Source organism: Atractosteus spatula, chromosome 26, assembly GCF_055471065.1.
Source record: "Atractosteus spatula isolate fAtrSpa1 chromosome 26, fAtrSpa1.hap1, whole genome shotgun sequence".
Classification (NCBI taxonomy): Eukaryota; Metazoa; Chordata; class Actinopteri; order Semionotiformes; family Lepisosteidae; genus Atractosteus; species Atractosteus spatula.
In genome coordinates, this window is record NC_142731.1 from 8,317,034 (window position 1) to 8,334,063 (window position 17,030).

Sequence of the window (17,030 nt, forward strand, 5' to 3'; positions counted from 1 at the left end):
AAGTTTGAAACTAGAACCCAATGGCTCCTGGAAAGGAAATCACACAGTTCTAGAAAAATAACAGATCATAGCCCCCCAGTTTTATACACAAGGTCCAGCAGACGACGGCTGATGAAACTGATCTGTTGACAGGACTGTGGGTGAAGGAGTAAAAATCCAAACTATCCAATAGTGATAAAGTTCAGTAAATCCTCCATCTGATGGATAACCATCCAGTAGAGATCTTGCTACAAGTACAGACTAATGTTTCCAATAGAACCACAGGGGAGCAGTGGTAGAGTGAGTAGTAATTTATTATTACAATTTTATGTAGTGCTTTTTGAAGAAGCTACTCAAAGCACTTGCTGTAAGCCACCAATGAAACAAAAAGCCATTTTGAAGAAGATTTCTTTAAGTCTGAATCAGAATATGCTCCCGGACACCAACTCTTTGTTATCCTTTGGGTAGAATTCCAGAGCTCTGGGGCACAGCAAGAGAACTGTCACCCACAGAGCGTACACAAGCTTGGATACTCCGATTAGGAAACCTCTGCTCCGAAGAGACCAGCAGAATAAAAACAAAACATCAGGCGACAGAAATGAAATAGCGGGATGATCAAACCTGAAAAGAGTGCAGACAAGTCTAAGTTTGAGCTGTTTGTCAGGAATCAACAACAGTTTGTTCATCGGTGAACTGAAGAGCTGCGTGCATCAGTGTACAATAAGTTGTAGTAAAGCATGGTGGTGGATCAAGTGTGAAGCTGTATCTCAGCAACGGGTGACAAGGATTGGCAAAAAAAAAAGTCAAAGACACCTTAACAACCAACAGATACAAACTTTGAGCATTTATTAAGTGATATGGTTGCCGGGGTACATCTTACTACAATGACCCCACACATCCAGCCGATGGAGCAAAAGCCAAATGGAATATGAAGAGGCTGATGGAACACTCAGAAAGCTGCCAAGGCCTTCCTGATCTCATCGCAGTCTTATGCAGTTGCCTGTGTGCTGACAAAGTCAAACAGCAACCATAGCACATGGATGGACTGTGCAAAGTGTTAAAAGTCACAATTCTTCAATGGATTGAAAAAATGCCAAACTATATAAAGGGCTCATATAGCATGTTGTGAACATTTATCGCATATTTTTATAAATCTCCTCAATTTAATACCCACTTTATAATACACTTCAAAATTGTTTTCAAAGTTCAACATTGTTTTCAATCTTTGTCTCTTCTTTGTGATATTGATCCTCTTTTGTTGCCATCTTGAAGAAATTCTCCAGGAGTTCAAAAAACCCTTCAGCTTTAGGTTCAAAGAAAGCATTAAATATGTTGAGATAAATTGGGCTTTTGAAAAATTTTAATAAAATGTACAGTTTTAACTTCTAAAACTTAAGCAGAATATAGTAATTTCATATTGTGTTCTTCTAGAATGTAAATATAATTAAAACATTTCTATCAGTGTTCTAAAATCTAGGAACCCAATCCTTCCTCGTATGCAGTATCTCATAGTCAAATATATAGTACCTCAGCCAAAATAATTAAAATGTTAAATGAAACTAAAGTGTAAAGTGTACCCAATGACCAATTGTAAGGCTTTGTTCAAAGTAGTTTATTCTGTATTTTTTCACATCCTTAAAATGAATTGCAAATATATATTAACAGAAAGACTTTTGTTTCCCTAAGACTGTACAATTCCAAAATAAGAAAAAAGACACCAGTTACACTTGTAAAATGCAAAAACAAAACGTTGTATGCAAAACTCATTCTGCGGAATTCAATTTAAAACAAGTATTTTCTTAGAAGCAGACTCCATCGCCATACACGTCCACCATATTCCAGTCACTTATGCCTGACATTAACGTGAAAAATGCAGTTTAAATACTGTTTTTTTAAAAGAAGAATTCATGTCTGATTTAAAACAAAAAAACAGCAGCACAATTTTGGAACGGCTTGAAGCAAAAGATGGACATTTGTATTAACATAAAGGAATAATGAAAGCTGTAATAGTATCCTTTTTCACACTAGTCGTTAGTAATAGTAATATTTCAAACCTGTCTTCTATAAAAAATATGTATAAGAAGGATTACTTGAAGGTTTGGCATATTTAATTCATAATAAAGTTTAAGTGTGCTGAATGCTAGTTCTTACATTACTTTATCGCATTATAAATGCCCACTTCATCTTACACAAGCAAACAGAAAAACATGAAAGCAATATTCTTCCCATATTAACATGCAGAACTTCTTCCAAATCTCTTCATCAGAACCTCTTGAGCATTAGCATCTGGAGGTCTGCGGTCTGCACAGACTGGGCGTCTGCTTAGCATGACTCGCCACACCTCAAAACAAGACTACCAATGAACAATCCCAGTGGGTCTCCAGCCAACTTTGGCAAAGTCAATGGAATTAGGACTCCGACATGTAAAAACTAGAACTTATGTGACTCTACCTTTCCGCATCAAACTTCCCATTGTTTTTGTAAGTTACAGCAAATACGTACTTTGACGCATCTTAGATTTTAGACTCACTTCTAAATGTATGGGACGCTGCATATGCAGGTATCATTCAGCAGGCATGAAGGTTAGCATAGAGAAATGTACATCTAAATGACACGTTTCTGGAACAATTTTTCAATTACTTTTTCTTACTATACTGTGATTGTGATTTTAAAAATACCTCAGTGATACAATTAAACACTGGCTTTTCCAACAAAATTTCATCTCGACAAGAAAACGTTTGTACACAACACAAGCATACAATGTTAACTAACAACCGGGCTACCATATACAAAAAAGGATACTATTGACAACATTAAAAGCAAACGGGAACTAGTGACTGAAATATTTTGGATGACAGTTAATTCAAGTGCCTCTGATTAAACAGTTATAAAAAAAGACAAGTGTCCCATGGATGGAAATGGTGGTTAAAAATGGCAAGACTGTTGAAGCCTTTCAAATGGATAGCATTTGCCCCTGCTAATTCACTAGCCCTTGCTGCCATATCAATTTTTAGAAAAGGGAGGTTGGGAAATACTTCAGAATTGATCTGTTATTTCTTTAAAAAACGTGCTGTCATTTAAGCCACTCAGATGCAGGGCTTGCTTCACCAGTCAGTTTCTCTCTCCTCACTCATGCCATCCTTACGCCCCGGAGCCACAGTGATGCCACTTCAAGCTGTGATGGTTCAGCTTCAATTACCCCCCCCTTTGTTGCAGCAACAGAAAACCTGCACCACAATACCGACCTCCAGACCAACAATCTGGACCCATTTAAAATACCATAATTGCCATTCAAGAGAATACTCACTATCTTGGGTTCCTATTTTGATACATCTTATCATGATATTAACATATGTAATAATAGTAAGAAAAAGCAGAAATATGACAACTAAAATTATTAGTTAATGGCTTTCAATTTATGAGGGCAAGGTTCCAAACAGTAGGGTGCAAAGTTGCACTTCCTACACCATAATGCTGCCTTGGAAGGTACAACGCTTAAATGGAAGTCCAAAGGTGTATCCTTTCTCATTAGATGGAGTTTTGAGCCTTTTTCATGAAATGGTACTTGTTTTCAGGGTGAAAACAGAATGGGTTTTAGCTGCATGATGAGGTCAATGAACACTAAGGCAAAAGGGGGGAGGGGAAGCAGATGGCAGAAAGGTAAGGAGGTACTGTATTAGCAGCAGTTTGTTTTTCACAACTGAAATCAAGCGGCTGACTCCAGATTGGCATTCTTAGAGTTAAAAGACCTCGTCACTCTCCGCTGTGTGCAGCTGTGTGTCATCTGCGTCTGTCATACTGCTTTCCTGCGACTCTTCAGCCTCGGCTGTAAAGATATAAAAATTAGAATTATAAACCAGATTCTGTATGTAAAGGTGAATGTTTATGCAGTGATGTCTGTCAGTTTCTTCTTGCAAGAAGCTGTGCTAATTTGTGGAATTGTCCTGGTTTTTCCATCATACACAGCAAATGTCAATAACAAGTAATAGGTTTATTCCATGCTGAAAAGAGAAGAAAGAAAACAACGTTTCGGCCGTGGAGCTTTCTTCAGGTGTGATTGGGAACACCACAACTGAAGAAGGCTCCACAGCTGAAACGTTGTGTTTTCTTTCTTCTCTTTTCAGCCTGGAATAAACCTATTACTTTTTCCTTTGCAGCCTACCCATGCTGACGCAGCTCCCCACCTGAACTAAATGTCAATAACTACTGTCTTATCTCTATTGTTTGGTATCATGAAAACAAATTATTCACAAATCTGCAACTCAAGACTAGAAATAAGATGGGTCAGAACGGCACAATTACATCCAGGAAAAACAGTAATAGGTTTAGAAGTGCTTACCTGAATCGTAAGGAAAATCTTCTGGAACTGGTTCCTCATCATCGGGCAGGTAACGTTTATCAATGGCCTCTTTGATTTGATTGTTTGCCCCTTTGGGATCCAAGTCCATGGCCCAAGAAAAATTCATCAGAGCTAAATGCGTCTGACCCAGTTTCTTATACACCTGGCAACATACAAAAGTACAAAAACCTCAAACGATTGTCGTCCGCAGTTACACCGAGGTAACGAGACCTGCCTGCTTTAGTGAAATGTTGTATTGTAGCAGCAGGAGTGGACAAAGTTTCCATTCCAATTTGAGACCCATTTTGCCTTATTTCCAAACTTGAGCAAGTTGTCAAATGTTCTGCAGCTCCTAAACCCTGAAGCGGATCACACTGTAATGCGACAAGTTTTACAGTTTGTTTTACTTTTTTCTATCTATTTTAGAATCACACACGCTCAGAAAATCATTGTATTTATACAGTTACATACCCCTCACAGACGAAAATGTAAATGTCCTTCTCTTACCTTTCCTATTAAAAAGTAAACAAGAGACTCTTTGGGCACAATTTGTTTCAGTTCTTCAAGTTCTTGCAAAGCAGCCTAAAGAAAATATGCAATTAGTACACATTCAGAACAACTTATAGAATCTGCTTAGTTTAGAGTGCAAAATCTTACCTTGTATTTTTCATTCGCAAATAGAATTGAAGCCCTGTGGAACTTGCATAGTGGATTTTTGGGGTCTATATTAATGGCTTTGTTCAGAGTTTCTAATGCATGGTCTGACTTCTTTAGCGCATGCTGCACCTATAATCAAGTTGAAATAGAAAAAATAATATAAAATTAATAAACCTTAATAGAGAATATAAACTTGAATTATACCAGCTGACCCACAGTGATTTGCATGAACCTCATTTGGCAAACAAAAATCTATGCATCCAGCTGCTAAGAATAAACCAATTAAGATTAAAACTTTCAAAGAATGTACACTTTTTAAAAATATGTACTTACCACACCAATGTGGCACAGCAGAACAGAACTCTGCGGGTTGATACTGAGGGCTTTTTTGAAGTGAATTTCCGCCAGGCTGAATTTTTCCTGTTTGTAATAAATCATTCCCAAGCCATACCTGTGTGGTGAAAAAGTTTAATTTAATTCTAAAGAAAGCTAGATTTTCCCCCCCAATTCATTTGCACACATTCACAGCTGCAGACCATTCCAAGTAAATACACCCTTACCAAAAGACATAATTGACACAAAACACTTACCATGCATTATAATGCCTTGAATTCACACGGATGGCATTTCTGAAGCAAGCCAAGGCCTTTTCCAGTTCCTCCGTGAGTACAAACTCGTGCCCCAGTAGTGTGTAGGCATATGCAAAGCTGGGATCCACCTGGATTGCCCTCTGGAAGAATTTGATTGCGATGTCATGCTCCCTCTGCAAACTGAAGCAGTTGCCAGCGACGCACCAGGCCTAGGGAAAGAGATCACTTTATTGGCCATATACAATTTCTTGCATTAGGAACGTGTCTTTTCTCAGACACAGAGAGACACTTTTTGCAGAGGAGTTGGGCCCCTGAGCAAAGGCCCTTAACCCCAACTGCTCCAGGGGCGCTGTATAAATGGTTGACTCTGTGCTCTGACCCCCAGCGCAGAGTCAACCATTTATACAGCGTCCCTGGAGCAGGCCACGGGATTCGAACCGGCAACCCCCCAGCCACAGGCACAGATCCTTAGCCACAGAGCCACTGCTCCGCCCCTTATTAGTGAAAGGAACTTCCACTCATCAACAAATCCACCCCACATTCACAAAATATGTCACTGCGCTAAGCTCAGAAAATACGATTTACAACATGCTTACTCCAGAGCAAATCATACCTCATGAAAACAGATATGAAAACTACAGTAAGGGTCTGGCCAAATTTGCAATTTCTTTTTATCCCGAGTACATCGCGAGACCTCCCGAATTACATTTTGTATAATGAATGGCACTACCATTTACATATTCTATAGAGGAATTGGGCATTGAATCGTTACCTCTGGAGAGTTTTTGTCCATGTCTGTGAGATCTTTAGATAGGGCGGACAGAGCCACGTCCTTCTGAAGATGCCAAAGTGTTGTAGAATAAATCTCCATTCCCTCCACTCTGTAGCTTTCTATGCGCCGTACTTCAGAGAATATCCGCTCCGCCTGCCAATAAGACATATCATTGGGGGGGGAAAAAAAATCACAAAGGTTTTTGCAAAATGGATTCATTTTATGGATGACAATTCACAACTGGTTCATGGTTAAGCCCCCCTAAGGAAACACAAAGTAATACTTTGATGTTTCAAAGGCCATTTACTTCAGTACGACGGAGCAGCAGTGAATAACCCCAGCCAGAAATGTCATTACTTAATCAGATTTGAAAATCAGAAGCAACTGAACAAATACATGCCCACCCTCATCTTACAACTGCTTCAAAGAAGAACATATTGTAGCTTACCTGCATGTACTCCGCCAGCTCAAAGTGTGCTCTCCCGATCTGACTGAGCACCCAGCCCGTGTTATAATGGTGGGAGGGCAGCTGACTCAGGATGTTGATTGCTTCTTTGCAGTTGTAGGAACAAAGTGCTAAGTAACCTTTTCCCATTTCACGCATGAGGTTCATCAAACCATCTGAAATGGGATTTTACAGAATTAAACTACAGATCCACAGCACAAAAGGTTTGGATTTCTACCCTATCAAAATCATTTCACAGACATCTTTTGTCTTGTAACAACATTAATAATCTGAGTTATCTATTAAATATTTTACTGGGAGAAATTAATTCCATCTTTCACTTGAATCTTAGGGATTGCTCAACTAGGCAGAATTTTCATTCACCTCAAAAACAATTTCAATCCATGTACAATACACTGGAAAAAAATGCATAGAAATGCTTTCGCAAAATAAGCTTCTGCTATTACGCCATATTAATTAAAAGAATAAAAGGATCAAAAGGTGTTTGGATTAACATGCATTCTCTCAATTTTGTTCAAACACTTCAAATATATTTTTGTACCACATAATTTGTACTATTTGTCAATTGACTGATCTATCACTGTAATCCTTGTACCAGCACAGGATGAATACAGAGTATATATACAAATACAAATACAATACAAACTTCGAACCCTGAAAGGACTTAATACAGCTTGAGCATCCAATGGAAGACCAGTTTAAGTGTGTATATACTGGCCAACCAATGGACACTCCTGACGATAAATCACATAGCCTTGGTTCAGGACAGTACTATTTTGACTATATGGCTCCCTCTGTACTGCTACTATACTGCTTGAACCCTTCAGGGGCTCATGTTGACTTGCCGGCAGATACAGATCTTACTGTACTTTGTACTAAAATATAAGCCAAGCTCATACCTACCTGCAGCAGCTTTTTGGATAGTGAAGGCTTGTAACTGAGGTGTAACTGCATTGCCTTTCCCCTCCGAAATGAGAGAAGAGTCTAACTTAAGAATGTCTATACTTTCGTTCAAGTTTGACGACGTTATCCCCCCTTTACTTGTTTTTGTCTTTGTTTTTCGATTTGGGATTTTGGTGGGGAACTTCATTTTCAACTTTTTACTGTTCTCCTGTTGAAGAAAATCATAACGTAACTTTAAGTTAAGACAACCCTTCAGTAGACCCATGCTTCTGAACATCAAACGAAGTTGAATGAACTACTCATAACATTACTTGCACGAAATGAACCATTTAATGATATAGCCTTTTTTGACAATACAACCTTAAGTTTACACCTTAAGCCACAAAACCTATTTGGCACTGACAAGCATTTTGCTCACATGATTAAACTGCTTACAGTTCTCACATGATACTTTGGAGGCATCAGTTAATAGTGTGGTTTTCCAGTTGCATTATAGGTTACCTTATGCAAGGAAGAAATTTCAATGATTTGAAGTTTTAAAATGCAGAGTTACAAGTCAGGGCAGATAGGGAAATTCAGTGGCTTCACCTTGGCAGTAGAGCTGGCACTGGTAAACAGTCTGGTGCTCCTCCTTGGCTGCACATTTGGAGGAGCAGCAATGGTTGGGCTCAGCACTTGCGGTGTTGTACTTTAAGGGACAACAAAAAATAATCACACTTCTGTTATGCCCCTAAACTCTGAAACTCTCTCCCCAAGGATATCAGAGAGTCACTGTTTCTAAACTCCTTCAAATCCAGACTCAAAACCTTCTTCTTTAGAAGAGCCTTTACTTAACTGGTTCCATTCTTTACCCCTACTGTATTTAGTACCACCATCTACTGTGTTTATTTTCAGTATTTTTGTATTGAATTTTGTGTATTATAATTGTTAATTTTTAATGCTTGTTGTTGCTGTTGTTGTTCTGTAAAGCGCTTTGAGAAGCCACCTTTAAAGGCGCTATATAAAATAACGTTTATTATTTCAACGGCATTACAAGTTTCCGGACTTCAGATATTGTTACAAAGGGGGTTACAGAAAAAAGAGAATATCAAAAAATGACACTGGATTTATCAATAATTAGAAAATCATAACCCCAAATGTAAAGATCATGCCAAGACAATACCCAGGCAGTTGGTATGATTAGAGGCACCACAGTTCTTTCTTCTCCTGTACAGCTGTGGTAAAGAGGGTACTAGGCGGGTACACTCTCTTAACAAGGTAACAAGGGAAACTGTAGTCCTGATTTCTCAGACTGATTATAAAATCTAGGTAACAAAATAAATTGACGGTATTGCAAAATTTTACAAATTTCGAATTAAGAATCGTGAGCTTTGTGCAAGCTCCATGTTGTCACAGGCAGACGAGAAAGCACCAGTCACCACTGGCGAGAGTGAGAGTTCGCTCGAATTGTGAAGTAAAATGGCTCTTCCTGCTTGATCTAAAGAGAAACATGATCTTCTAACAACGTTAATCCTTTTTTGTCTTTTTAAGCTCATGATATTGTGATCGTCGTGGTTCCGCGCGGTGTCGGGCCCCCCGCCACCCGTTCCGTCCCTCAGCACCTGGGGCGCGAACCCGGGTCTCCAGCGTAACGCAACAGGGCACCAGCTGTGTGAGCTAAAGGAGACCTCCCCCAGCCCAGGCAGCTGAGGTCCCTGCTACGTGCAGTGAGGGCGCTGATGTCACCGTATCCGAACAAGCTCTGCTACAATATATTTTAAATGATGCCTCACTGCCGAGCAGTTTGCTGTTCAGAACATAGTCGTTGCACACAAAACACAGGATCGGATCAGCAGAAAGTCAAACGGTCTCCATTTCCAAGGAGATAGGTCGTAAACACGGGCACCGATGTGATGTTGGTCCCCTCGACAAGTTTCTCGGCGAGATTCTGGATGATGCGCTGTTCACAACTCAATCATTTACCCATAACTTAATTTACCAGATGATTCCTTTCATCAGTCTGTCTCAGACCCACTTCCACTCAGTAAACTCCTCAAATCCTTTCTGTATTTGAAGCTCCTCAGAACTACAAATGTGGATACTAGCCAGGTGATAATTGCCACTGGGACTTTTTAAGAGACTTCAATAGTCACTTCCAATAACCATTAAAATATGATTGTTTAATGTAGCATTAGCTAAGCCATTAGCTTTTTGCTTCCGTTTCTTTATTTGACAGGTCATTTGGTATATACTCATAATAATCAATAATCACTCACCAAAGACTAAATACAAAACATCTAAACCCCTTTCTTAATTTAAACATAAAAGCTCATTCCCCTGGCAAAGAGATGATGACAAAATAAAAGTTCTCAGTGCAGTGACCATGGCATTTGATGGATTCTGTGCGACACAGTTTGAGCACCAGTGATACATACCTCGTTTGTGGGGCTGAACTCTGCGTCTGGTTAAAAGGTATTGGGATAACCTCCCTGCTGTTCCCACTCTGTGCGAACACAGATTTTGTACTGGCTTGGCTAATTCGGGCCACAGACTGCATGAGAAGAGACAAGGCACATAAACAGTTGCTAACAGGATAAATGTTCAACCTTTGAAATCAAGGTGCATGTAAAATATTGCGTTACCTTCTTTGGCGGCGCGCCAGTGGGTGGGTCCATTACAGAACTCGTATTTGTGAAGTTCTGTAAGTAGGAGGCATCTCCCGGACTCGGCTCAAGTGGTAAAATTCCAAAGCTGAAATCACAAGTAAGCTTCATTTCATTTTAAAGCCAACAGCTCAACACATAACAGAGATCAGTATTAAGCAGGAAATATTGCTCCAGTTTGGATCAATCAGCGAGGATTACAGATAAGAAATGACACTTGTGATTTGGTCAAATCTGTCTCAGTAAATCATTCATTCACAGCAGCGAGTAACAAATAAGGTCCTAGTGGCACCTTACCAACTTGTGTTTTATGTTATTGTAACAAGGGTTGTAAACAAAATAACTAAAACTGCCTTAGATCACTTGCCTTAGTTAATGATTGGGAAGGGCACTACTTGTTGTGGAGATGCATGGTACAATCTTGCAAAATTTCAATGTCATGACAATCTTTTTGCAACAGCTTACCTTGCACATTTTTATGCAAGAATAACATACTAAATAGAAGCCATCAGAAGACAAAGCCCCATTTTAAATACATTACCTGGGTGTTAGTGGGCTAAGAGCTGCTGGTCCACCTAATAAACTACGTCCACTTTTTGGTTTGTTCTGTGGTTGTTTGGATATTAAAGAGCTACTAGTTCCAAGTGGCACAGAGTCAGGAGAAATCACTGAAGAATCAATATAGGGAGCTGTAGAATCTGTACTTAAAGACGTGTACTTGGAATTTGAAGATTCTAGATTCAGTCTATTTAGTTCCTTTAAAAAGAATACAGAAAAGTATTTAGCTTACACGCATAGAAAAAGAAAATAAAACTGTAATTTGCAAACAAGATAAACTGAAGCAAACCAAAGAAAATCAATTCAAAAGCAGCATTCCAAAAAGTGTTACACTTTACAAGTACAAAATGATTGCAAATTTTAATAAAGTCTACCCACAATGAAATCATACATACTAAAGTATCCTGCGGTGTTTCCATCAGCACTGTGTCAACCTGTCTGTGGGGTACAGTGTGAGTGGAGATGTAAGTGGGACAGTTTTGCTGGCAACTACTAAAATTCTGAAGGGATGTCAGTTTAAACATTTGATCAGGGTCTGGCTTTTCACCTGCAAAAAAAGACAAAAGTAATTAAGAAATACAGAGTGACGCTTAGCTCAGAAATATCGGTTTATTAAATTCTAGTCACACATTTATCAAATTATCAAACAAGAGATACATTGACCAGATAATGAATTCAGCGACTCACCAATTTGACACAGGGATTCAAAAGGAGACCACAGGAAAGGATTTAAACTTAGACTCTTTTGGTAGCATTCTGAACCTTTGGCCAAACGATCTGTTTTGCTATTTACAGAGGAGGAAAAACAAGGTTATTGAAAGCAATTTACTACACATATTAAAACTGCTTTATACCACCTTGAATTGAACCAGTCAAGCACTGACAGCATGTCATGTGCAAGTAACTGTGAGGTCTTTATTACAGCTTAAAATAAACTAAAGTAAACCAAACACTTGGACTGTTGCTAAAGTTTACATTCAACTGCTGAACGATGTTTTCCATAACACTCAATTTGACACTACAAATTTCCTGGACTTGCGTATTGCTTTTCCACTTATTTTGTAGCTATAGATCTTAGCTGTAAAGCATTCCTGCAATGCAGATGCAATACGCTATTTGTTCTGCTCAGATTATGAGGCAGCAGCTTGTACAGTTAACAATCAAACAGATTTATATGCTTCGAAAAACAGACAAGACTCTATGAAGCTAGCAATTAAAAAGCATTAATTTTGAGCCCTAACTGAGACGAACAATTGGATTCTCCATAGGATTTTTAGGTTGTTAACAAAAAATAAAAATCAATCTTGAATTGGTGCAAAGCAGAGTTCTTCGACACCTCAAAGCAGCTCCAACTCTTGGGGTCCTGTAGGTCACCCCTTTCTAAAAACTGGGAACTCCTGTAAGTTATTGATCAATTAAGCAGTCTGTTCAATGAAAAGAACTCCAGCTCTTAAGAAGTCAGAGTTCTGAACGATATTGATATTTTACTCCCAGATGATATTTAAAATTGTAAAAAAAGAACACCTTCTTAATTGGTCATCATAAAATCATTCCATGCATTTCAAAATTAAGGACTTAAGAGTATCCTGCTGTACTGGACTCTCCAGATTCAGCATTAGAAACCGGTGCCATGAAGAGATTAATATTACTTCGCCCGAATTTCACAACAAATGCGCAAGTAATGTACATTTTTTTAACCTTTAAAAAAAAAAAGAAACACTTTCAAACAAATGCAGAAAGAATAAGCGTCCAAAGTCCTTTACCAGTAAATCTGTCCCAGTAAAGAGAGGGTAAAGCAAGCAGAATCTCCAAACTCTGTGACGATATCATCATGGCTCTTCTGTTTATTCAGGACTCCCCCAGTTAATATTTGTTCCCCTTCTGCAAGTCTAAGTTAAAAAAAGAATTTTTTGGAAAGAAAAAAAAATGAAAATGTAAAGCCAAAGGAAGAAACACCAAACAATTAGGACGAAGACTGTAAACGTTCAAGGCAGAAAAAATAAGGGGCTACAGTGACATGGCAGTTAGTGCCACTGTCTCCCAGCTGTTTAAATTAAAACTCAGTTTCAGACAGGGATTGTCTGTGGGAGCAGTCTGCGTGTTCTCCACCTGGGTATATTCCAGTTCATCCCATTTTCTCACGCATTGCAATGTAAGATAACTAGGTTTCCCAATTGCTTCCATGCATTCTGCGACAGGATGAAGTCCCAGTCCAGGGTGTAGCCCTGCCTCGCACCCTGTGTTGCAAAGGTGCAACATATATTGAGGTGGCTGCTGCACACTGGCGGTGGTGGAGGCGAGCCCCTATTATCTTTAAAGCTCTTTGAGTGTCCAAAAAGGCGCTTATATAAATGTAAGAACATTTTTATTATTGCCATGTTATTGGATAGGCTGCGAGTTGCTGTAAGCTTAAATAAGTACTTTGGTCATCCCGATATACTGGATGGGGTAACTAAAATACTTTTACATAGCACACTACTCTGATCTGTGCCTGCTTAAAAAAAGTATGTTATTCTATACAATACTTTTAGCGTTAATGAGAATTTGGACTAAACAGAACACAGAGAACATACAAAAACCCAACAGATAGCTCAGAACCGTCGGCCTTACCTGCTCAGGTCCACACAGCACTTTGCGAGCAGGTATTTGCACTGCGGGGTAGTGCAGCTATGCCCTTTAAGAAGGCGATAAGCCTTGTAGGCCTTGCCAGACCGGTAGTAACATGTGGCCAATAGGAAGAGAGCCTCTTCAGAATGCACTGTCCGGGCACATAAAAAAAAACAAGCTTCAGCCCTAATGAAGAGCTTAGATTTCAAAAGCATAAAAACAAAACACAACTGGCAACCAAACATTTCATTATACTTTATTCCCCCCCGGCAAACCACCCCAAATAGCTAAAAAAAGGGACTCTTGTTAAAGACTATACATTTATACAGAAAAGAGTATTAAAATGTAAAACAGGATTTCAAGACCACGAAATGTCTAGGCGTAATTGTTAAAAACATATTAGACCTGTCAAGAACAGGGAGAACAGGGAGAAGCAAAACAGATCGGCACAAAGAATTCTACTGTTATTTTATTTCTAAAAATCAGGTGTCTTAAAATATAGCTCACTTCACAATAATTTGGGGGCCGTGATTAAAGATGTACAACTACACCACCTTTATTAAGGATACATGAGTCCCTAATAATTTTATTTCCCAGTCTGACTCCATCACTTCTGAGACATTAATGATTTATTACAACCAAGAAAAAGTCCCGAACAGCTGGGTGATCTCCTCACATCTATTTCATTACCTTCAGCATAGAGTCTCTCTGCCAGAAAGACAGCATCTCGGTAGGCATACTGGTTTAGTGCATGCCAAACAGCTGCCTAGGAATGAAATGAAAAATTCAGTACCATCTTGGCAGCAGAGGTCCTTATCTGCAGCACAAATATCATCAAGATCCGAGACGTGTTAAGTTATTGTACACATTTTGAAACAGGAAAGATTTAACAAACTAAAAATCTTTTTTGAATTGGGTAACAAGATCAAACTTTTAAAAACCCATTCATATATAGTTGTATCAGGAATACTAATAGTAAGACTGCATATTAAGAAATATTCACAAAATGTTTCTCAATAAAACCAAAAGTCATAATTACTAACTGCTGTTCGCATATAACCAAGCAGACTAAACATGGGTTAAGTTCAGTAAATAGCCAAGAGAGATTAACTAGATACAACCCAAACGGCAGTGTAATTAGAGTAAGGCAGTTTAAAAAGAACGTTATTGTCCTGTTAGCGGCATTTTTTATCTCAAAGAAACTTGACACATTTTGTGAAAAAGAAAACATTACTTTGAATAATATCATACCCAGTGCATTTAAGATCAAAAGCAGCAATAACTTCTTTACGCAAAGGTTTGTGGGAGTCTGGAACTCAGATACAACAGCTGAAGCTGGTACTCTTGACTCCCCTCAGGAAACTGAGTGGATAACACTCTCACATTAGTTCTCCATTATATGCCACACAAGATAGATTGGCCATGTTATGTTTTAACAGCTGAAGTTCAAGTGTAACCCAAAAGTGCTATTCATGGGCATCATAGTCACAGAAATGACACTTCATCCAGTCACCAATCGTATTACTCTCCGCGTTATAGATAGTTCAAGCTATCATAACCACATTCTCTTTCAAATATAGGTGGCTATGTACTTGTGTCAGTGATCATACACCAGTCTAGTTATGTCCATTACTTTCTATGTCGCCCAACAGTACCTCAGTTCAGCAGGTAAAACACTTCTCCAAACACCTGTACATATTCTACAAGCACGAGCGTTATTGGTGCTATTAGGAGAAAAAGAGCACAGTTATTCCCAGTTAAAACCCCTAACCCCAACAGCCTCACTTACTATGAAGGTGTTGGATTGGGGCATATCTTCAGATGGAAAACAATACTAAGAAAGTCCCTTTGATAGACTAAACCCACAGTTCTGCAACATTAGACGACAAAGCAATAAACCGAATTTGATTATAAACGACTGTTCATGAAGACGTTTGCACTGCAGACACGTTCAAAGTATTGTCCTTCACATGCAACATTTCACTTTACAGGATCACCGCACATCACCCTTCAGGTGTTTATTGAATACGAAAAAATACCTTTGCCTTTTCAGGACCAAAGAAATTGTTAAAAAAAAAAGCAGTCAAAAACTTAGAAAGTTGTTGTGTAATTGTATCTACCTAGTTTTATTTGTCCACACACTCCGAGATAAACAGCATTCGCTAACACCAAGTAACAATTTTCCCGTTTGATTTTTATTTAAAAAGACCTAAAAAAAGCCTACCGATCAATAGTCACTCAAATTCTAAAATTAGTCGCTAAAGCAATGCACTGAAGCCAGAGGAAACAAAGATGCAGGTGTTCTGACTTCAAAGGCATCTACGTTACAATGTTCCACATCTCAAAATCGCAAACTTCAGTAGTTGAACCAAAGTCTTTCAAAGCAGAACAAAACCTCAAAAACGACCCTCACAATGTCTCCTTACTCCACAGTACCACAATTTGAATGAATTCGCCATCTGATCAAACTGTTAATGACCAATCACAATTTATTAACCACTAACACATCAGCTAAGTTACCTGTGTAAGGTCGCAAAATGCTACAGAACTACCTGCCGTATTTTAGAAAACAAAATACTACAGTAAACACCTCTTTCCCCTATAGGGCAAGATGCCACACCGGCGAATAATTAGGACTTTTAAGACTAATACAATTTCAAGAGCAATAAACTGCAACAAAGCGTTTATAAAAGAATCGCATATCACCCGAAAATCTTGTTATAATTCTGATAAACCGGAATTCTAAATCAAACAAACGCATCGTTTTTGGCTTTTCAATCGCGTCTTTTTTAGCTTCCCCAAAGGAGAGTACGCGAGGCCTCCACTATTTGTTTTCAGGCCTCGGGCTCGGAGTAGAGCTCCCTACCGGCTGGCGAGAGCCGGACTCGGGTGGGCGCGTTCCCACCACAGGCCGCTCTCATTTTAACCAAGTAGCTGCGCCGCATTTCTTTATTTTCCTCCGTTACCTGCACAGGTTCTTGTAGCACCGTCATTACGCGATCAAGCTCCTTCTCTCTGCCTTTAACTCGCTTCCCCCTTTCCGCAACCCCTGTTTCGCCTTTTGCTCAGTTTCAGGGCCCGAAGGAGCTCCGAGGATTTAAACACATCGACCGTTAGCGACCAAACCGAGACCCGTCGGAGATTGCCGATTAATGCGGAACAGGCACGAACAAAGACGGACTGTGACGGAAATTGCCGATAGCTTCGCCAACAGCCCGAAACGCAAGCGCAAGCTAGGAGTGTGAAATAACACTTCCATTCACAATTAATTACAGCGCGCAGTGATAATGGCTGGCTGCTTTCGTTCTCAATTACTTGCTCTCTCTTCCTGTCTTCAATGAAAAATTAGGGTTTGGGACCTTCTGTATGGACTTCTCTCCAATATATGCCTCTTTAAAAGTAAAACTGCCCTATACTCTGTCCAGTTTAATCAACATGTTTTTAAAGCACATTTTTAATGAGCCCCAGTGGCCTAATAATAATAATAATAATAATAATAATAATAATAATAATAATA

The 17,030-nt window shown here is 39.1% G+C and overlaps 1 protein-coding gene across 1 annotated transcript; it reads right to left on the reverse strand.

Moving 5' to 3' along the window:
• Positions 1-1,576: 1,576 nt before the first annotated feature.
• Positions 1,577-16,652, reverse strand: cdc27 (cell division cycle 27). Its single transcript, XM_088906230.1, has 19 exons — positions 16,480-16,652; positions 14,204-14,279; positions 13,517-13,664; positions 12,670-12,795; positions 11,594-11,691; positions 11,302-11,453; positions 10,890-11,104; positions 10,328-10,436; positions 10,121-10,236; positions 8,295-8,394; positions 7,707-7,914; positions 6,786-6,958; positions 6,338-6,490; positions 5,566-5,774; positions 5,309-5,426; positions 4,976-5,104; positions 4,826-4,900; positions 4,319-4,481; positions 1,577-3,805 (listed from the first exon to the last, which is right to left on the reverse strand). The coding sequence occupies exons 1-19, from the start codon at positions 16,504-16,506 to the stop codon at positions 3,720-3,722; spliced, it is 2,481 nt and encodes an 826-aa protein (XP_088762356.1). The 5' UTR covers positions 16,507-16,652; the 3' UTR covers positions 1,577-3,719.
• Positions 16,653-17,030: the final 378 nt, after the last annotated feature.